Genomic DNA, 22,102 nt, shown 5'->3' on the forward strand with positions numbered 1-22,102 from the left:
TACACGCACGGGGTTTGAACGGGATGAAACGTGAAGATCTCGCGAGAGTTTAATCGGGGGATCAGCGCGGACTAATCACACGGGAGGGGCTGGAGGGCAACCTAGAGAAAATCTCGCGAGATTTCGTCAAGGAGAAGCGGCGGATTGGAGAGAAAGGACGCGACCGTCTCGCGAGATTTCCAAACGGGAATGAATCGGGAGATATCGCGATGTTTGAGGAGACGGTGGGCGGGAGGCACATGGCGGGAAAGCACGCCGCCCCCCCCCCCACCCGACGAGACGGGGGAAGTCTCGCGAGAAGGGGGAGAGCGAGAGGCGAGACCCGCTCTGTGGGTCCGACGTGCCGGCCTTGACGCAACTTCCGGTCTGTGGCCACAACTTCCGGACCGCAGCACACTTTCCCCCCGGCGCCGCGGTGCGCTCTGGGTAACGTAGCCCACTTCCGGTTTTCCCCACATATGGGTGAGCGGAACCGGAAGTGCTGTCGGAACTCCCTCCGCCATGACCTGGGGGGAGCGGAGCCGTTCCCCTCAGAGTCCCGCAGGCCCCTCTGTCCTCCACAGAACCCCGTGGACGCCGTTCAGCTCCACTCGGCCAATAGACTCCATCGAAACAAACGGAACGACAGATGAAACCTGGGGTTTGCCTCCCCCTCTCTCTTTCCGCCCCCCGGTACCGCTTTCCCGGGTTACGAACTAAACTTTCCCGTCAGCCTTTTCGGCTCCACTTGCTGCTCGTGACTCCCGCGCCGCCTCTGAGTTCCGCTTCCGGTTTGCGGCTTCCGCCCCACCCCCACCCCCCCTGTCTGGGACACCAACTTCCGGTCTGCGCCTGCCCGTCCTGTCTTTTTGCCCACAACATCCGCTCCCCCGCTCCCTTCCCTCTCAGGGCCGCGCGGTACGCTGGGAGCTGCAGTCCACTTCCGCCGTAGGACGCACGGCGGGATATAGTGACCGGAAGTTCTAACTTTCAGCTCACGACTGTGACCCAGCTTCCGGTCCGTGGCTCTCAGCCTCGTTTGCACCTCCCTCTTCCGGATTCGAGCTACGGCTTCCGGTCCATGGCTCCCACTTCCGGTTTTGATCCACAACTTCCGGTCCGTGGCTCTCAGCTCCGTCTGCAGCTCACGTTCCCAATCTGCGGCTCCCACTTCCGGTTTTTCGCCCCCCACTTCCGCCCTGCCCCTCTCTTCCCGCTCCCGGCCGCGTGGCACTCTGGGAGCCGTAGTCCGCTTCCGCCTCTCGTTCCATGGCCGCGCACAGGACCGGAAGTGCCCTCCGAACTACACCCGCCATGCTTCCCCGCCGCCCCTCTGCCCCATGGCGGAGCCGCTGCCCTGGTGCGTGGCCGCTCTCCGTTCCCGCACCGAACCGGGGCTGAGCCGCGCTTTAACGGCTTTACGACGATGGCACACGCGAAACCCGAAAGGAGCCGAAGGATTCCGGGCTCGGGGTGGAGTCAAACCGCTTTTGGAGCTTTTAGGACCTCCGTGGAAAGGACGCACGGTGGAATTGGCGCTCAGCGTTCTCGGCAACGTCTGCGCCGAAAAGAGCTGCCGGAGGGAAGCCAGGAGATGCGGAGGAGTCGGGAGGCTGGGTGAGGGGCTGTAGTGTCGCGATACGCCGCCGTACATATCGCGATACGGCGCCGTGGCTGTCGCGATAGGTCGCCATACTGGGCCCTGGTTGGAGCCGCGGGGGGGGGGAGGGGATGTTGGGCGGGGAGGGGGGGTGTGGGAGGGGAAGGGGGGGAGGTGGGGGGGGGGTTGGGGGTCCATGAGGGGCTTAAGGGGCTCTGGGGGGTCTCTATGGGCTCTCTATGGCTCTCTATGGGTCTCTATGGGGCTCTGGAGGGTCTCTATGGGGCTCTATGGAGTCTCTATGGAGTCTATAGGATCTCTATGGGGCTCTGGGGGGTCTCTATGGGGTCTCTATGGCTCTCTATGGGGTCCATATGGGGTCTCTATGGGGCTCTAAGAGGTCCCCAGGGGGCTCTGGGGGTCTCTATGGGGTCTCTATGGGGTCTCTATGAGGTCTTTATGGGTCTCTATGGGGCTCTGGGGGTTCTCTATGGGGTCTATAGAGTCTCTATGGGCTTCTATGGGTCTCTATGGGGCTCTGGGGGTCTCTATTGGGGTTCTCTGGGGGGGGGGGGAGGGAATGTGGGGCGGGGAGGGGGAGTGTAGGAGGGGAAGGGGGGGAGGTGGGGGGGGGCTGGGGGTCCATGAGGGGCTTAAGGGGCTCTTGGGGGTCTCTATGGGGTCTCTATGGCTCTCTATGGGGTCCATATGGGATCTCTATGGGGCTCTGGGGGGTCTCTATGGGGTCTCTATGGGTCTCTATGGGGCTCTATGGAGTCTCTATGGGGTCTATAGGGTCTCTATGGGGCTCTGGGGGGTCTCTATGGGGCTCTATGGGGCTCTGGGGGTCTCTATGGGGCCTCTATGGGGTCTCTATGGGGCTCTGGGGGGTCTCTATAGAGCTCTATGGAGTCTCTATGGGGTCTATAGGGTCTCTATGGGTCTCTATGGGGTCTCTATGGGGTTTCTATGGAGCTCTGGGGGGTCTCTATTGGGGTTCTCTGGGGGGGGGGGAGGGGATGGGGGGTGTGTGAGGGGAAGGGGGGGAGGTGGGGGGGGGGTTGGGGGTCCATGAGGGGCTTAAGGGGCTCTTGGGGGTCTATATGGGGTCTCTGTGGGGCTCTAAGAGGTCCCCAGGGGGCTCTGTGGGGTCTCTATGGGGCTCTGGGGGTCTCTATGGGGCTCTATGGAACTCTGGGGGTCTCTATGGGGCCTCTATGGGGTCTCTATGGGGTCTCCATGGGGCTCTGGGGGGTCTCAATGGGGCTCTATGGGGTCTCTATGGGGGGGTTTCTATGAGGTTTCTACTGGGTTCTGGGGGGTCTCTATAGAAGTTCTATGGGATCTCTATGGGGTCTCTATGGGGCTCTGGGGGGGTCTCTATTGGGGTTCTATGGGGCCCCTATAGGGCCCTGTGGGGTTTCTATGGGGTTCTGTGGGGCTGTACGAGGCTCTATGTGGTCTCTATGGGGCTCTGGGGGGTCTCTATGGGGTCTCTATGGGGATCTCTATGGGGTCTCTATGGGGCTCTGGTGGGTCTCTATGGGGTCTCTATAGGGCTCTGGGGGTCTCTATGGGGTCTCTATGGGGTCTCTATGGGGTCTCTATAGGGCTGTATGAGGCACTCTGGGGCCTTTATGGGGCTCTATGGGGTCTTCATGGGGCACTGTGGGATTTTTATGGGGCGCTTTGGGGCACAGTGGGGTCCTGTGGGGGTTTTATGGAGTGCTATGGGGCTCTAAGGAGCCCTATGGGGCACTGTGGGGTTTCTATGGGGCGCTATGGGGCTCTGGGAGGTCTCTATGGGACACTTTGGGGTTTTGAGGGGCTCTATGGGGTCTCTGTGGGGTCCTGTGGGGTTTTTATGGGGTGCTGTGGGGCTCTGTGGAGCCCTATGGGGCACTGTGGGGTTTCTATGGGGATCTATGGGGCATTGTGGGGGTCCTATGGGGTTCCGTTGGGTTCTATGGGGTTCCGTTGGGTTCTATGGGGTTCCATTGGGGTGGGGGATTGTGTGGGGTTCCGTTGGGTTCTGCTGGGTTCTATGGGGTTCCATTGGGTTCTAGGGGGTTCCATTGGGTTCTGCTGGGTTCTATGGGGTTTCATTGGGTTCTGTGGGGTTCCGTTGGGTTCTATGGGGTTCTACAGGGCTCTATGGGGTTCCATTTGGTACTACATGGTTCCGTTGGGTTCTGCTGGGTTCTATGGGGTTCCGTTGGGTTCTGCTGGGTTCTATGGGGTTCCATTGGGTTCTGTGGGGTTCCGTTGGGTTCTCTGGGATTCTACAGGGCTCTATGGGGTTCCATTCAGTGCTACACAGTTCTGTGGGGTTCTATGGGGTTCCGTTGGGGTCTCTGGGGTTGTGTGGGGTTCCATTGGGTTCCGTTGGGTTCTGCTGGGTTCTATGGGGTTCTATGGGGTTCTGCTGGGTTCTAGGGGGTTCCGTTGGGTTCTGCTGGGTTCTATGGGGTTCTCTGGGGTTCCATTGGGTTCTGTGGGGTTCCATTGGGTTCTACGATGTTGCATTGGGTTCTGTTGGGTTCTATGGGGTTCTGTTGGGCTCTATGGGGCTCTCTTGAGATCTATGGGGTTCCGTTGGGTTCTGTGGGGTTCTATGGTGTTCCATTGGGGTTTCTGGGGTTGTGTGGGGTTCTGTTGGGTTCTATGGTGTTCCATTGGGGTCTGTGGGTTCTGGTGGGTTCTATGGGGTTCTGCTGGGTTCTATGGTCTTCTGTTGGGGTTTCTGGGGTTCTACTGGGTTCTGTTGGGTTCTATGGGGTTCTATGGGGTTTTGCTGGGTTCTGTTGGGGTCTCTGGGGTTCCGTTGGGTTCTATTGGGTTCCGTTGGGTTCTATGGGGTTCTGTTGGGTTCTGCTGGGTTCTATGGGGTTCCGTTGGGTTCTGTTGGGTTCTATGGGGTTCCATTGGGGTCTCTGGGGTTGTGTGGGGTTTCGTTGGGTTCCGTTGGGGTCTCTGGGGTTCCGTTGGGTTCCGTTGGGTTCCGTTGGGTTCTGTGGGGTTCCGTTGGGTTCTGTGGGGTTCTGTTGGGTTCTGTTGGGTTCCCTTGAGGTCCATTGGGTGCTATGGGGTTCCGTTGGGTTCCCTTGGGTTCTATGGGGTTCCCTTGGGTTCTATGGGGTTCCGTTGGGTTCTATGGGGTTCCGTTGGGTTCTATTGGGTTCCGTTGGGTTCTATGGGGTTCCGTTGTGTTCTGTTGGGTTCTATGGGGTTCCGTTGGGGTCTCTGGGGTTGTGTGGGGTTCCGTTGGGTTCTGTTGGGTTCTATGGTGTTCCGTTGGGGTCTCTGGGGTTGTGTGAGGTTCTGTTGGGTTCCGTTGGGTTCTGTGGGGTTCTGTTGGGTTCTATTGGGTTCCCTTGAGGTCCGTTGGGTGCTATGGGGTTCCGTTGGGTTCCCTTGGGTTGTATGGGGTTCCCTTGGGTTCTGTTGGGTTCCGTTGGGTTCTATTGGGTTCCGTTGGGTTCTATTGGGTTCCGTTAGGTTCTATGGGGTTCTGTTGTGTTCTGTTGGGTTCTATGGGGTTCCGTTGGGGTCTCTGGGGTTGTGTGGGGTTCCGTTGGGTTCTGTTGGGTTCTATGGGGTTCCATTGGGGTCTCTGGGGTTGTGTGGGGTTTCGTTGGGTTCTGTTGGGTTCTATGGGGTTCCGTTGGAGTCTCTGGGGTTGCGTTGGGTTCCGTTGGGTTCCGTTGGGTTCTGTGGGGTTCCGTTGGGTTCTGTGGGGTTCTATTGGGTTCCCTTGAGGTCCGTTGGGTGCTATGGGGTTCCGTTGGGTTCCCTTGGGTTCTGTTGGGTTCCCTTGGGTTCTGTTAGGTTCCGTTGGGTTCTATTGGGTTCCGTTGGGTTCTATGGGGTTCCGTTGGGGTCTCTGGGGTTGTGTGGGGTTCTTTGGGGTTCCGTTGGGTTCTATGGGGTTCTGCTGGGTTCTCTGGGGTTCTGCTGGGTTCTATGGGGTTCCGTTGGGTTCTGTTGGGTTCTATGGGGTTCCGTTGGGGTCTCTGGAGTTGTGTGGGGTTCCGTTGGGTTCTGTTGGGTTTCTGTTTGGGGTTCCATTGGGGTCTCTGGGGTTCTGTTGGGTTCTATTGGGTTCTGTGGGGTTCTATGGGGTTCCATTGGGGTCTCTGGAGTTGTGTGGGGTTCTGTTGGGTTCCCTTGAGGTCCGTTGGGTTCTGTTGGGTTCTGTCGGGTTCTATGGGGTGACTTTGGGCCCGCTGAGTGGTTCTGGGTCCCGCGGTGGGGATTTTGGGGGTGACCCCATTGTCTGCCCCCATTTCCCCGCAGTGATCCTCCTGAGCTCCTCGGGACCCGAAAGCGTCTGGAACCGAGCGGCCCGAGCTCTGGCCAACCTGGCTCTGGAACCCGATGGGGCGCGGGATGTCCTCGAGGCAGGTGGGCGTCCCCAAGGGTCCCCAAGGGTTCCTCGGGGTTTTTTGGGGTCTTTTGGGGTCTTTATGGGATTTCTGGTGGTCGTTATGGGGTCTCTGAGGGTCAAAGTAGAGACCCTAAATGTCACTTACAGGGTTTCGTGGAGGTTTGTGGTGTCCCTGAGGTGTCCCCAAACGTCCCCATGGGGTCCCAAAGGTTCCCCGGGGTTTTCTGGGGTCTTTTGGGGTCTCTATGGGATTTCTGGTGGTGGTTACGGGGTCTCTGAGGGTCCAACTGGAGATCCCCAGTATCAGATTTGGGGTCTGACGGAGGTTTGTGGTGTCCCTGAGGTGTCCCCAAACGTCCCCATGGGTCCCCAAAGGTTCCTCGGGGTTTTCTGGGGTCTTTTGGGGTCTTCATGGGGTTTCTTGGGGTCTTTTGGGGTCTCTGAGGGTCAAAGTAGAGATCTTAAATGTCACTTACAGGGTTTCGTGGAGGTTTGTGGTGTCCCTGAGGTGTCCCCAAACGTCCCCATGGGGTCCCAAAGGTTCCTCGGGGTTTTCTGGGGTCTTTTGGGGTCTTTATGGGATTTCTGGTGGTCGTTATGGGGTTTCTAAGGGTCCAACTGGAGATCCCCAGTATCAGATTTGGGGTCTCATGGAGGTTTGTGTTGTCCCTGAGGTGTCCCCAAACGTCCCCATGGGTCCCCAAGGGTTTCTCGGGGTTTTTTGGGGTCTTTTGGGGTCTCTATGGGATTTCTGGTGGTGGTTATGGGATTTCTAAGGGTCAGTGTGAAGATCCCAATTGTCACTTACAGGGTTTCGTGGAGGTTTGTGGTGTCCCTGAGGTGTCCCCAAACATCCCCAAGGGTCCCCAAGGGTTCCTCGGGGTTTTTTGGGGTCTTTTGGGGTCTCTATGGGATTTCTGGTGGTCGTTATGGGGTCTCTGAGGGTCCAACTGGAGATCCCCAGTATCAGATTTGGGGTCTCATGGAGGTTTGTGTTGTCCCTGAGGTGTCCCCAAATGTCCCCATGGGGTCCCAAAAGTTCCTCTTGGTTTTCTGGGGTCTTTTGGGGTCTTTATGGGGTTTCTGGTGGTCGTTATGGGGTCTCTGAGGGTCAAAGTAGAGATCCTAAATGTCACTTACAGGGTTTCATGGAGGTTTGTGGTGTCCCTGAGGTGTCCCCAAACGTCCCCATGGGGTCCCAAAGGTTCCTCGGGGTTTTCTGGGGTCTTTTGGGGTCTCTATGGGGTTTCTGGTGGTGGTTATGGGGTCTCTGAGGGTCCAACTGGAGATCCCCAGTATCAGATTTGGGGTCTCATGGAGGTTTGTGGTGTCCCTGAGGTGTCCCCAAACATCCCCATGGCGTCCCCAAAGGTTCTTTGGGGTTTCTTGGGGTCTTTTGGGGTCTTCATGGGGTTTCTTGGGGTCTTTTGGGGTCTCTGAGGGTCAAAGTAGAGATCCTAAATGTCACTTACAGGGTTTCGTGGAGGTTTGTGGTGTCCCTGAGGTGTCCCCAAACGTCCCCATGGGGTCCCCAAGGGTTCCTTGGGGTTTTTCAGGGTCTTTTGGGGTCTCTATGGGATTTCTGGTGGTGGTTATGGGGTTTCTAAGGGTCAATGTGAAGATCCCAATTGTCACTTACAGGGTTTCGTGGAGGTTTGTGGTGTCCCTGAGGTGTCCCCAAACATCCCCAAGGGTCCCCAAGGGTTCCTCGGGGTTTTTTGGGGTCTTTTGGGGTCTTTATGGGATTTCTGGTGGTCGTTATGGGGTCTCTGAGGGTCCAACTGGAGATTCCCAGTATCAGATTTGGGGTCTCATGGAGGTTTGTGTTGTCCCTGAGGTGTCCGCAAATGTCCCCATGGGTCCCCAAAGGTTCCTCTTGGTTTTCTGGGGTCTTTTGGGGTCTTCATGGGTTTTCTGGTGGTCGTTATGGGGTCTCTGAGGGTCAAAGTAGAGATCCTAAATGTCAGTTACAGGGTTTCATGGAGGTTTGTGGTGTCCCTGAGGTGTCCCCAAACGTCCCCATGGGGTCCCAGAAGGTTCCTCGGGGTTTTCTGGGGTCTTTTGGGGTCTCTATGGGATTTCTGGTGGTGGTTATGGGGTTTCTAAGAGTCAATGTGAAGATCCCAAAGGTCAGTTATGGGGTTTCATGGAGGTCTGTGGTGTCCCTGAGGTGTCCCCAAACGTCCCCATGGGGTCCCCAAAGGTTCCTCTTGGTTTTCTGGGGTCTTTTGGGGTCTTTATGGGGTTTCTGGTGTCCCTATGTACTTCTCCAGCACCGCAGGTTCTAGATCACCCCACATCCCATTCCCTCCACCCCCAAATGTTCCCCATAATGGGTTTTCCACCACCACAGATTCTAGATCACCCCGTATCCCATCCCATCGACCCCCAAATGTTCCCCCTAATGGGTTTCCCACCACCACAGGTTCTAGATCTGCCCGTATCTCCCCCCAAACATTTTCCCCAATGGATTTTCTACCACCATAGGTTCTAGATCACCCCATATCCCATCCCATTGACCCCCAAATGTTCCCCCTAATGGGTTTTCCACCACCACAGGTTCTAGATCACCCCACATCCCATTCCCTCCACCCCCAAATGTTCCCCATAATGGGTTTTCCACCACCACAGGTTCTAGATCTGCCTGTATCTCCCCCCAAACATTTGCCCCAATGCATTTTCCACCACCGCAGGTTCTAGATCACCCCGTATCCCATCCCATCGACCCCCAAATGTTCCCCCTAATGGGTTTTCCACCACTGCAGGTTCTAGATCACCCCGTATCCCATCCCATCAACCCCCAAATGTTCCCTCTAGTGGATTTTCCACCACCACAGGTTCTAGATCACCCCACATCCCATCCCATCAACCCCCAAACTTTGAGCTCTTGTGATTCTCCACCACCACAGGTTCTAGATCACCCCGTATCCCATCCCATCGACCCCCAAATGTTCCTCCTAGTGGATTTTCCACCTCCACAGGTTCCAGATCACCCCACATCCCATTCCCTCCACCCCCAAATGTTCCCCCTAATGGGTTTTCCACCACCACAGGTTCTAGATCACCCCACATCCCATTCCCTCCACCCCCAAATGTTCCCCCTAATGGGTTTTCCACCACCACAGGTTCTAGATCACCCCATATCCCATCCCATCCACCCCCAAATGTTCCCCATAATGGGTTTTCCACCACCACAGGTTCCAGATCACCCCATATCCCATCTCATCGACCCCCAAACTTTGAACTCTTGTGGTTCTCCACCACCACAGGTTCTAGATCACCCCATATCCCATCCCATCCACCCCCAAATGTTCCCCCTAATGGGTTTTCCACCACCACAGGTTCTAGATCACCCCACATTCCATTCCCTCCACCCCCAAATGTTCCCCCTAATGGGTTTTCCACCACCACAGGTTCTAGATCACCCCGTATCCCATTCCCTCCACCCCCAAATGTTCCCCCAATGGGTTTTCCACCACCACAGGTTCTAGATCACCCCACATCCCATTCCCTCCACCCCCAAATGTTCCCCATAATGGGTTTTCCACCACCACAGGTTCCAGATCACCCCATATCCCATCTCATCAACCCCCAAACTTTGAACTCTTGTGGTTCTCCACCACCACAGGTTCTAGATCACCCCATATCCCATCCCATCGACCCCCAAATGTTCCCCCTAATGGGTTTTCCACCACCACAGGTTCTAGATCACCCCATATCCCATCCCATCGACCCCCAAATGTTCCCCCTAATGGGTTCTCCACCACCACGGGTTCTAGCCCCCCCTTTCTGTCCCCCCCCTTCCAGGTGCCGTTCCCCTCCTGGTGTCTCTCACCTCCACCTGCACCACCCCGGAGTGCCTGCACAGCTCCTCCCGCGCTCTCCGCATCCTGGCTTCCTCTCCATCCTCCCGTGCCTCCCTTTGCCGCGCCGGCGCTCTCCGTGCCGTGGCTTCCCGTTTGGCCACTTTACCCCCGACCCACCCGGCTTGCACTTCGGTCACCCGAGCCCTGCGGCACCTGACGGAACCCCCGAGTTCATCTTTGGACGACGCCATCCCGGCCCTTCGGACCCTCACTCAATTAGCAGAATCTCCTGAACGAGATCGCCGGCGTCCGGCCTTAGCCGCCATTGCTAATTTGTGCCACCGGGCGGCGCTGCGGCCGGCTTTGGGTTGCGTCGGGGCCGTGGAGGTGGTGACCAGGGAGGTGATGAGGATGGTGGAAGGTGGAAATGGGGAGGGGGGTCGGGGGGGTGGGGGTCATTGGGGTGGTGGGGGCGGTGGGGACGGAGGTGGTGGTGGTGGTGGTGGCCGTCATGGTGGTCGTCACTGCGGTGGAGGTGGTGGGGATGGAGATGGAGGCGATGATGGTGGACGTCGTGGTGGCCATCGTGGTGGTGGGGATGGAGGTGATGGAGATGATGATGGCGGCCGTCATGGTGGTGGGGAGGGAGATGATGGTGGCCATCATGGTGGTGAGGATGAAAATGATGGTGGCCATCATGGTGGTGGGGATGGAGATGATGGTGGCCATCATGGTGGTAAGGATGGAGATGATGGTGGCCATCATGGTGGCCATCGTGGTGGTGGGGATGGAGATGATGGTGGCCATCATGGTGGCCATCGTGGTGGTGGGGATGGAGATGATGGTGGTGGCCATCATGGTGGCCATCGTGGTGGTGGGGATGGAGATGATGGTGGCCATTATGGTGGCCATCGTGGTGGTGGGGATGGAGATGATGATGGTGGCCATCATGGTGGCCATCGTGGTGGTGGGGATGGAGGTGGTAGCGGTGGTCATCGTGGGGGGAGGGATGGTGGGGATGGAGATGATGATGGCGGCCGTCATGGTGGTCATCGTGGTGGGAAAGGTGGAGATGATGAGGGTGGTGGTGGCCATCGTGGTGGGGGTCATCATGGCGGCCATCATGGTGGGGATGGAGGTCGTGGTGGGGATAGTGACCGTCGTGGTGTGAGGGATGGTGGGCATGAAGGTGATGGCGGTGGCCATCATGGCGGTAAGGGTCATCATGGTGGTCGTCCTGGTGGAGGTGGTGGCCATCATGGTTGTCATCATGGTGGTGGTGGTGGCCATCATGGTGGCCATCATGGTGGTTGTCAAGCTGGAGGTGGTGGGGATGGAGGTGGTGGTGGTGGCCATCATGGTGGCCATCGTGGTGGTCATCGTGGTGGTCGAGATGGAAGTGATGGTGGTTGCAATCATGGTGGTGATGGTTGCCATCATGGTGGTCGTGATGGTGGAGGTGGTGGGGATGGAGGTGGTGGTGGTCGCCATCATGGTGGTGCTGGTCGCCATCGTGGTGGTGGTGGCCATCATGGCGGTCATGGTGGTCTTGGGGGTGGTCGTGGGGTTGGTGGTGGCCATGGGGATGGCGGCCATGTTGGCGGCCGCCATGTTGTTGGCAGCCATGGCGTTGGCGGTGGTGGCCATCTTGGTGGCAGCCATGTTGGGGGTAGCCATGGGGTTGGTGGTGGTGGCCATGATGGTGTTGGGGGTGGCCATGGGGTTGGCGGCCATGTTGGTGGCAGCCATGTTGCTGGCAGCCATGATGGTGTTGGTGATGACCCTAGGGTTGGCGGCCATGTTGCCGGCAGCCATGATGGTGTTGGTGATGACCATGTTGCTGGCGGCCATGTTGCTGGCAGCCATGTTGCTGGCAGCCATGATGGTGTTGGCGATGACCATGGGGTTGGCGGCCATATTGGTGTTGGCGATGATTCTAGGGTTGGCGGCCATGTTGGTGGCAGTCACGGGGTTGGCAGCCATGCTAGCGTTGGTGATGACCATGGGGCTGGCAGCCATGTTGGTGGCGGCCATATTGTTGGCAGCCACGATGGCGTCGGTGACGACGCCAGTCTTGGCAGCCATGTTGGCAGCCACGTTGCCGGCAGCCGCGTGGTTGGTGGTGGCGGCCATGCTGGTGCTCCTGGTGGTTCCATCGTCCCCCAAAGGCCCATCGGCAAACGTTTGCCCCCCACTGGAGCCCCTTGCCACGGCGGCGGCCCGGCATTGCGGGCTCTTTGCCTTCTGTGCCGTGAAGCCGTCAACCGGGCCAAGGTGAGGGCGGCAGGGGGGTTGGGGACCCTGGTGACCCTCTTGGGGGACCCAAAAGCTCGGGGTTGGCACCCAAGGGTGCTGTTGGCTTTGGCCGCCTTCGCTTACGACCGGGCGGCGTTGGAGGAGTTGGAGGGGATGGGGTTGGTGGGGGTGTTGGCCAAGGTGTTGAGCGACGGGGTTGGGGGTTCGGGGGGTTTCGGGGGGGGGGTTTCGGGGGGGTTTGGGGTGGGGGGAGGTGGGGAGGATGGGGAGGAGGAGGAGGCGGCGTCGTGCGATGTGCCCAGGGATGCGGCCGCGGAAGGAGGAGGAGGAGGAGACGGAGCTGGAGGAAGCTGGAGGGGGCTCAAGTGAGTGATGGGGGGGGGATGGGAGGGGCTGGGGGGGGGAAATGAGGGGTTTTGGGGGGGGCAAATGGGGGAAATAAGGGGGGAATGGGGGGGTAAAGGGAGGAAATAGGAGGAAATGGGAAATGAGGGAGTTTGTGGTGGTATGGGGGGAAATAAGAGGAAATGGGGGGAAATGAGGGGTTTTGGGGGGGGGGGAATGGGGGGGCTGGGGAGGAAATAGGGGAAAATGAGGGGGTTTGTGGTGGTATAGGGGGAAATAAGGGGAAATGGGGGGGAATGAGGGGTTGTGGGGGGGAAATGGGGCTTTTTTTGGGGGGGGGAATGGGGAGAAATAAGGGGAATGGGAGGAAAAAGGGGAATGGGGGGAGTGGGGGAATACGGAGATTTGGGGGGAAATGAGGGAGTTTGGGGGGGGGAATGGGGGAAATAAGGGGGGAATGGGAGGAAAAAGGGGAATGGGGGGGAGTGGGGGAATAGGGAGATTTGGGGGGAAATGAGGGGGTTTGGGGGGGGAATGGGGGAAATAAGGGGGGAATGGGGAGGCTGGGGAGGAAATAGGAGGAAATGAGGGGGTTTGTGGTGGTACAGGGGGAAATAAGGGGAAATGGGGGGAAATGAGGGGTTGTGGGGGGGAAATGGGGCGTTTTGGGGGGGGAATGGGGGGAGAAATAAGGGGGGAATGGGAGGAAGAAAGGGGGGATTGCGGGGAAATCAGGGGGCAATGGGGGGGTTGGGGGAGGAAATGAGGGGGTTTGGGGAGGGAATGAGGGAAATCGGGGGAATGGGGGGGTTGAGGGGGGAAATGAGGGTTTGAGGGGGGAATGGGGGAGTTGGGGAGGTTAGGGAGGGGATGAGGGGTTTTGGGGGGAAATGGGGGGGGAAATAGGGGGAAAATGGGGGGGTTGAGGGGGGAAATAGGAGGAAATGAGGGGGTTTGTGGTGGTATAGGGGGAAATAAGGGGAATTGGGGGAGAATGAGGGGTTGTGGGGGGAAATGGGGATTTTTGGGGGGGAATGGGGAGAAATAAGGGGAGAATGGGAGGAAAAAGGGGAATGGGGGGAGTGGGGGAATACGGAGATTTGGGGGGAAATGAGGGGGTTTGGGGGGGGGAATGGGGGAAATAAGGGGGGAATGGGGAGGCTGGGAAGGAAATAGGAGGAAGTGGGAGGGTTTGTGCTGGTATAGAGGGAAATAAGGGGAAATGGGGGGGAATGAGGGGTTGTGGGGGGGAAATGGGGCGTTTTGGGGGGGGGAATGGGGAGAAATAAGGGGGGAATGGGAGGAAAAAGGGGAATGGGGGGAGTGGGGGAAATAAGGGGGATTTGGGGGGGAAATGAAGGGGTTTGGGGGGGGAAATAAGGGGGGAATGGGGAGGCTGGAAAGAAATAGGAGGAAACGAGGGGAGTTGTTGTGGTATAGAGGGAAAGAAGGGGAAATGGGGGGGAATGAGGGGTTGTGGGGGGGAAATAGGGGGTTTTGGGGGGGGGATGGGGAGAAATAAGGGGGGAATGGGAGGAAGAAAGGGGGGATTGCGGGGAAATCAGGGGGCAATGGGGGGGTTGGGGGAGGAAATGAGGGGGTTTGGGGAGGGAATGGGGGAAATCGGGGGAATGGGGGGGCTGAGGGGGGAAATGAGGGTTTGAGGGGGGAATGGGGGAGTTGGGGAGGTTAGGGAGGGGATGAGGGGTTTTGGGGGGAAATGGGGGGGGGAAATAGGCGGAAAATGGGGGGGTTGAGTGGGATAATAGGAGGAAATGAGGGGGTTTGTGGTGGTATAGGGGGAAATAAGGGGAATTGGGGGGGAATGAGGGGTTGTGGGGGGAAGTGGGGGGTTTTGGGGGGGAATGGGGAGAAATAAGGGGAGAATGGGAGGAAATAAGGGGGAATGGGGGGAGTGGGGGGAAATAAGGGGGGACTGGGGGGGAAATGAGGGGGTTTGGGGAAATGAGGGGGTTTGGGGCGGGAATGGGGAGAAATAAGGGGGGAATGGGAGGAAAAAAGGGGGGAATGGGGGGGAGTGGGGGAAATAGGGGGGGCTTGGGGGGGAATGGGGAGAAAAAAGGGGGGAATGGGAGGAAAGGGGGATTGGGGGGAAGTGGGGGGAAATAAAGGGGGTTTGGGGGGGAAATTAGGGGGTTTGGGGAGGAGAATGGGGGGAAATGAGGGGGATTTGGGGGAGAAATGGGGGGGTATTTGGAGGGGAACGAGGGGGATTTGGGGGAGAAATGGGGGGGTATTTGGAGGGGAACGAGGGGAGTTTGGGGAGGGGAATGGGGGGGGGAAATGAGGAGGTTTGGGGGAGGGGATGGGGGGGTATTTAGAGGTGAAATGGGGGGATTTGGGGGGCAGTGAGGGACTTCGGGGGGCACCCTTTGCATTCCCCCCCCCCCCAACAGAACCTGATTAGCTTTTAACCCCCTCCCATATCCTCCTTCCCTCCCCCCTTCTTTTTTTTTTTCAGGCTGTGGCTCCTCTCTTCCTCCCTCTCCCCCCCCGAATCCCCTCCCAGAACCCCCCACCCCCCCCCAAGCCCCCCACCCCCCACCCCCCGTCCCCTTTTACCCCCTCTCCTCGCTTTGGCCCTCCCCCGTTCGGCGGCCGACGGCGATCCTTGGCGTCCCGAAGCTCCTGCCCTCCTCCTCCTGGGTCGTTTGGCTTCGTTCGAAGACCCCAGCCCCACTTTTGCATCCCCTCCAGTCATTACGGGATTTCTTCGTTATCTGACGGGGGTCCCGGATCCTTCACCCCGCGCTTTTCGTTTGCTGCAACGTTTAATGGGGCAGCCGGCCCTTTTGGGGTCGTTGGTGCAGGGTTACGTTCCGTCCCTCATCCATTCGTGGTTGGTTCTGGGTTTGGAACCGGGTGAAGCAGAGGAGGTGGCGAAACCCACAGTGGGGCGGCGGGATCGAGGGCGGGGGGGGGCGTATGAAGAACGGGGGCTGTGGGGTCGAGAACGGGGGCAGGATCGAGAAGGGGGGCTGCAAGATGGAAAACAGGGGCTGTGGGATCGAGAACGTTGTCAGCAGGATCAAGAACAGGGGCTCCAAGATGAAGAACAGGGGCTCCAAGACGAAGAACAGGGGCTGCAGGATCAAGAACGTTGTCAGGAGGGTGAAGAACGGGGGCAGGATCGAGAACTGGGGATGCAGGATCGAGAACGGGGGCAGTGTGATCTAGAACATCAGCAGGGTGAAGAACTGGGGGAGGATCAAGAACTTTGTCGATTGGATGGAGAACGTGAACGGTGTCAACGGGATCGGGAACGTCAAGGGTGTCAGCAGGGTCAGGAACGTTGTCAACGGGATCAAGAACATCACCAGGGTCAATGGGATCAAGAACATCGCCAAGGTCAATGGGATCGAGAACGTTGGCGACGGGATCGGGAACATCAGCGGTGTCAAGGGGATCCAAAATGTTGCCAACGGGATCGAGAACGGCAGCTTTGGCAGCGGGATCAAGAACAGGGCCTGCAATGCCAACGGGATCAAGAATGTCATCAATGGTGTCAATGGGACCAAAAACGGGGACAGCGGTGCCAGCGGGATGGAGAACGAAGCCAGCAGTGCGGTCTGGATCTAGAACGTCGGTCACCGGATCGAGAACGTCGCCAACAGTGTCAGTGGGGTGGGAAATGTCAGCGGGGTTGTCTGGTGGATCAAGATGGCTGCCAGTGGTGTCAATGGGATCGAGAATGGGGTCAGGATGGGGCCCAAGGGGATCGGGGACGTCAGTGGGATCAAGAACGGGGTCAGGGGGGTCGAGAACGGGGTCAGGGTGGGGCCCAAAGGGATCGGGAACATCAGTGGGGTGGAGAAGGGGGTCGGCAGGATCGAGAACGGCATCAAGGGGGTCGAGAACATCAAGTGGGTGTGGAACGGCGTCATCAGGGTGGAGAACATTGGGGGTGGTGCCAGTGGGATGGAGAACAGCGTCAGTCGGATCTAGAACGGCGTCAGGGGGGTCGAGAACATCAAGCAGATGGAGAAGAGCATCAACGGGATCGAGAACGGGGCCAGCAATGGCAGCAGGATGGAGAACCATGTGGAGCAGATCTGGAACGGCGCCTACAGCATCAAGAGCCGCGTCAACTGGATCTAGAATGGCGTCAGCAGGATCCAGGAGCACGTCAGGCAGATCTAGAACGGCATCAAGTGGGCGTAGAACAGCATCAAGTGGATGGGGAGTGGTGTCAGCAGTGTCAACGGGATCGAGAACCACATCGAGCAGATCTAGAACAGCGCCAACGGGATCCAGAAGTGAGTCGGCTAGATCTAGAGCAGGATCTAGAACAACAACAACTGGATGAAGAACGGTGTTGGCGATGTCAACGGGATCAAGAACCGCATCAAGCAGACCGAGAACGGCATCAGGCAGATCTAGAACGGCACCAACAGGATCCAGAATGGCACCAAATGGATCTAGAACAGCAGCAAACAGATCTAGAACTGCATCGACCGGACCTAGAGCAGCATCAGCGATGTCAAGAGGATCGAGAACTGCATCAAGCAGACCTAGAACGGCACCAACAGGATCCAGAACAGCATCAAATGGATCAAGAACCGCATCAAGCAGACCTAGAACAGCACCAACGGGATCCAGAATGGCAACAAATGGATCTAGAACAGCAGCAAACAGATCTAGAACTGCATCGACCGGACCTAGAGCAGCATCAGCGATGTCAAGAGGATCGAGAACTGCATCAAGCAGATCTAGAACAGCACCCACAGGATCCAGGATGGTATAGAATGGATCTAGAACAGCAGCAAGCAGATCTAGAACAGCACCCACAGGATCCAGAATGGCATCGAATGGATCAAGAACAGCAGCAAGCAGATCTAGAACTGCATCAACCAGACCTCAAGCAGCGTCTGTTATATCAAGAGGATCAAGAACCACATCAAGCAGATCTAGAACAGCACCAACCAGATCTAGAACGGCACCCACAGGATTCAGAATGGCAACAAATGGATCGAGAACCGCATCAAGCAGATCTAGAACAGCACCAACCAGATCTAGAACAGCACCCACAGGATCCAGAATGGTGCCGGCCGGATCTAGAACAGCAGCAAGCAGATCTGGAACGGGATCCACACGATCCAGAATGGTGTCAAATGGATCCGGAACGGCAGCGATCAGATCTAGAACAGCGTCACCCAGATCTGGAACGGAGCCGGCGATGGCGGCGGGATCGAGAACGGGGGGGTGGAGATGGAGAACGGGATCTGGAACGGGATCTGGAACGGGATGATGGGGATCGAGAACGGGATCGAGAACGCGGCCAATGCGAATCTCCTGGAGAAGGGAGGAGGGAGCAGCTCAGAGAATTGGGTGAGTGGGGGGGGTGGATTTTGGGATTTGGGGTTTTGGGGGGGGGAATAAATTTGGGATTTGGGGGATTTAGGGGGGGGGAGGGAAGTTTGGGGGTTGGGGGGAGCAGTTTGGGGGTTTAGGGGGAATAAATTTGGGATTTGGGGGATTTGGGGGGGGAAGTTTGGGGTTTGGGAATTTGGGGAGAATAAATTTGGGATTTGGGGGATTTGGGGGGGAGAAGTTTGGGGTTGGGGGGGAATAAGTTTGGGATTTGGGGGATTTGGGGGGGAGAAGTTGGGGGTTGGGGGGGAATAAATTTGGGATTTGGGGGATTTGGGGGGGGAAGTTTGGGGTTTGGGAATTTGGGGGGAATAAATTTGGGATTTGGGATTTTGGGGGGGGGAATAAATTTGGGATTTGGGGGATTTGGTGGGGGAGGGAAGTTTGGGGTTTGGGGGGAATAAATTTGGGATTTGTGGGATTTGTTGGGGGGAAGTTTGGGGTTTGGGAATTTGGGGAGAATAAATTTGGGATTTGGGGGATTTGGGGGGGAGAAGTTTGGGGTTGGGGGGGAATAAATTTGGGATTTGGGGGATTTGGGGGGGAGAAGTTGGGGGTTGGGGGGGAATAAATTTGGGATTTGGGGGATTTGGGGGGGGAAGTTTGGGGGGGAATAAATTTGGGATTTGGGGGATTTGGGGGGGGAAGTTTGGGGTTTGGGAATTTGGGGAGAATAAATTTGGGATTTGGGGTTTTGGGGGGGGAATAAATTTGGGATTTGGGGGATTTGGGGGGGAGAAGTTTGGGGTTGGGGAATAAATTTGGGATTTGTGGGATTTGGGGGGAGAAGTTTGGGGTTTTGGGGGGAATAAATTTGGGATTTGTGGGATTTGGTGGGGGAGGGAAGTTTGGGGTTTGGGGGGAATAAATTTGGGATTTGGGGGATTTGGTGGGGGAGGGAAGTTTGGGGTTTGGGGGGAATAAATTTGGGATTTGGGGGATTTGGGGGGAATAAATTTGGGATTTGGGGGATTTGGGGGGAGAAGTTTGGGGTTTTGGGGGGAATAAATTTGGGATTTGGGGGATTTGGGGGGGGAAGTTTGGGGTTTGAGGGGTTTGAGGGGTTGGGGTTTTTATGGGGGGTGGGGTTTGGGGGTAGATTTGGGGTTTTGTGGGGATAAATTTGGGATTTGTGGGATTTGGGGGCAAAGTTTGGGGTTTTGGGGGAATTTGGGGGGCAAAGTTTGGGATTTTGGTGTTTTGGGGTTGGGGGGGATTGGGGTTTTTATGGGGGTGGGGTTTGGGGGTCAGATTTGGGGCTTGGGGGGGAAATAATTTGGGGGATTTGGGGACAAAGTTGGGGATTTGGGGATTTGGGGGGGAAAATTTGGGGTTTGGGGTTTTGGGGTTGGGGGCATTGGGGTTATTCGGGGTTTTTATGGGGGGGAGGATTTGGGGTTGGGGGGTATTTGAGGGGGAAATTTGGGGTTTTGGGTTGTCTTAGGGGGGATTTTGGGTTTTGGGGTGTGATATGGGGGGAATGTGGGATTTTGGGGGGGGATTTGGGGTATTTTGGGGGTTGATTTGGGGTTATTTGGGGAGAGATTTGGGTTGGGAGGGGGATTTGGGGGTCAGGTTTGGGGTTTGGGGGAATTTGGGGGGAAGATTTGGGGGTTTTGGGGTCTCTTGGGAGGGATTTGGGGTTTTGGGGGGGGGATTTGGGGGGAATGTGGGATTTTGGGGTGGATTTGGGGTATTTGGGGGTTGATTTGGGAATAATGTGGGATCTTGGGGGGGATTTGGGTTTTTGGGGGTCAAGATTTGGGGGGAAATTGGGATTTTGGGGGGGATTTGGGATTTTGGGGGGATTTGGAGTTATTTGGGGAGGGATTGGGGTTGGGAGGTGGATTTTGGGGGAAGATTTGGCGGTTCTGGGGTATTTTGGGTGGGATTTGGGGTTTTGGGGTCTCTTGGGAGAGATTGAGGTTTTTGGGTTCAGGATTTGGGATTTGGGGTTTTTAGGGGGATTTGGGGGGAATGTGGATTTTGGGGGAAGACTTGGGGGTTCTGGGGTCTCTTGGGAAGGATTGGGGTTTTGGGTTTAGGATTTGGGATTTGGGGTTTTGGGGGGGTTTCGGGGGGAATGTGGATTTGGGGGGAAGATTTGGGGGTTATTTGGGGAGGGATTTGGGTTGGGAGTGGGATTTTGGGAGAAGATTTGGGGGTTTGGGGGTCTCTTGGGAAGGACTGGGGTTTTGGGTTTAGGATTTGGGATTTGGGGTTTTGGGGGGGGGTGGGGGCGGGTTTGGGGGGGAATGTGGGATATTTGGGGGGGAATGTGGGATTTTTGGTGAGGATTTAGGGATTTTGGGGGGGATTTGGGGGTCAAGATTTGGGTTTTTAGGATTTGGGGTCAAGATTTGGGGTTTGGGGGGGATTTGGGGTTTCGGGAGGTGACTGGTGGGGTGTGGGTTTATTTTGGGGGTGTTTTTTGGGGTCTCATCCTCCCCCCTCCCTCTGTTGCCCCACAGGCGAGGCCCTGCTGAGCACTTTGGGGTCGGTGGCCGCGACCCCGTTCGGTGTGGGGCTGCTGACCCACATGTTGCGTTGTGGGGCCGCCCCGGCGCAGCTGGCCTGTGCCACCGCTCTGCCGCTGCTGGCCAGGTACGGATCCATAGGGACCCCATAGGGACCCATAGAAACCCCATAGGGACCCATAGAGACCCATAGAGACCCCATAGAGACACATGGGGACCCATAGAGACCCATAGGGACCCATAGGGACCCATAGAGACCCATAGAGACACATAGGGACACATAGGGACCCATAGGGACCCATAGAGACCCATAGAGACCCATAGAGACCCATAGAGACCCATAGAGACCCATAGGGACCCATAGAGACCCATAGAGACCCATAGGGACACATAGGGACCCATAGGGACCCATAGAGACCCATAGAGACCCATAGAGACCCATAGGGACCCATAGAGACCCATAGGGACCCATAGGGACCCATAGGGACCCATGGGACCCATAGAGACCCATAGAGACCCATAGAGACCCATAGGGACACATAGAGACCCATAGGGACCCATAGGGACCCATAGAGACCCATAGGGACCCATAGAGCCCCATAGAGCCTCATAGAAACCCCATAGAAACTCCATAGACCCTGTAGTGACCCATAGGGACCCATAGAGCCCCATAGAGACCCATAGGGACCGATAGGGACCAATGGAGCCCCATAGAGACCCATAGGGACCCATAGGGACCAATGGAGCCCCATAGAGACCCATAGGGACCCATAGAGACACATGGAGACTCCATAGAACCCCGTAGAGATGCTATAGAGCCCTATACAGACCCCATAGAGCCCCATAGAGACCCATAGAGACCCATAGGGACCCATAGAGACCCATAGGGACCCATAGAGACCCCCCCTCACCCCCTTTCTCCCCCCCCCCCCCCAGGAGCTGCCCCCCCCTGCAGTCGCTGCTGTGGGGCCGCGGGGCGGCGCTGTCCGTGGTGCTGGGGGCTCTGAGCCGCGGCGCCGCCTGCCCCATAGGGACCCCATAGAAACCCCATAGGGACCCATAGGGACCCATAGGGACCCCATAGAAACCTCATAGGGACCCATAGAGACCCATAGTGACCCATAGAGACACATGGAGACCCCATGGAGAACCCCATAGAGATGCTATAGAGCCCTATACAGACCCCATAGAGCCCCATAGAGACTCCAGAGGGACACATAGAGCCCCATAGAGACCCATAGGGACCCATAGAGACCCACAGAGACCAATAGAGACATATGGGGACCCCATAGAACCCCGTAGAGATGCTATAGAGCCCTATACAGACCCCATAGAGCCCCATAGAAACCGCATAGAGACCCCATAGAGACCCATAGAGCCCTATAGAGCCCCATAGAGATACATTGAGCTCCACAGAGCCCCATAGAGACCCCATAGAGACCCCATAGAGCCCATAGAGACCCCATAGAGCCCATAGAGACCCCATAGAGCCCATAGAGACCCCATAGAGCCCATAGAGACACCATAGAGACCTCATAGGAACCCATAGAGACCCATAGGGAATCTTAGAGCCCATAGTGACCCATAGAGTCCCATAGAGCCCCATAGAGAATCCATAGAGCCCCCATAGACCCTGTTGACCCCATGGAGACCCCATGGAGACCCCATAGAGACCCCATTGACCCTATAGAGCCCCATAGAGACCCCATAGAGATCCATAGAGACCCCATAGGGACCCATAGAGACCCATAGGGACCCATAGAGACCCCCCCTCACCCCCTTTCTCCCCCCCCCCCCCCAGGAGCTGCCCCCCCCTGCAGTCGCTGCTGTGGGGCCGCGGGGCGGCGCTGTCCGTGGTGCT

At 57.3% G+C, this 22,102-nt stretch overlaps 1 protein-coding gene across 1 annotated transcript; it reads left to right on the forward strand.

Annotated features, from left to right (window-relative positions):
* The first annotated feature begins 368 nt into the window (after nucleotides 1-368).
* On the forward strand, nucleotides 369-21,963 carry ARMC5 (armadillo repeat containing 5). Its single transcript, XM_090130486.1, has 6 exons — nucleotides 369-1,596; nucleotides 5,876-5,983; nucleotides 9,774-12,393; nucleotides 14,856-17,722; nucleotides 20,236-20,368; nucleotides 21,178-21,963. Exons 1-6 carry the CDS (start codon nucleotides 1,320-1,322, stop codon nucleotides 21,281-21,283), a joined length of 6,111 nt encoding a protein of 2,036 aa, XP_089986612.1. The 5' UTR covers nucleotides 369-1,319; the 3' UTR covers nucleotides 21,284-21,963.
* The last annotated feature ends 139 nt before the right edge of the window (nucleotides 21,964-22,102 follow it).

This window comes from Phasianus colchicus, chromosome 40 (assembly GCF_987193195.1).
Source record: "Phasianus colchicus chromosome 40, bPhaCol1.hap1.1, whole genome shotgun sequence".
In the NCBI taxonomy this organism is placed as follows: Eukaryota; Metazoa; Chordata; class Aves; order Galliformes; family Phasianidae; genus Phasianus; species Phasianus colchicus.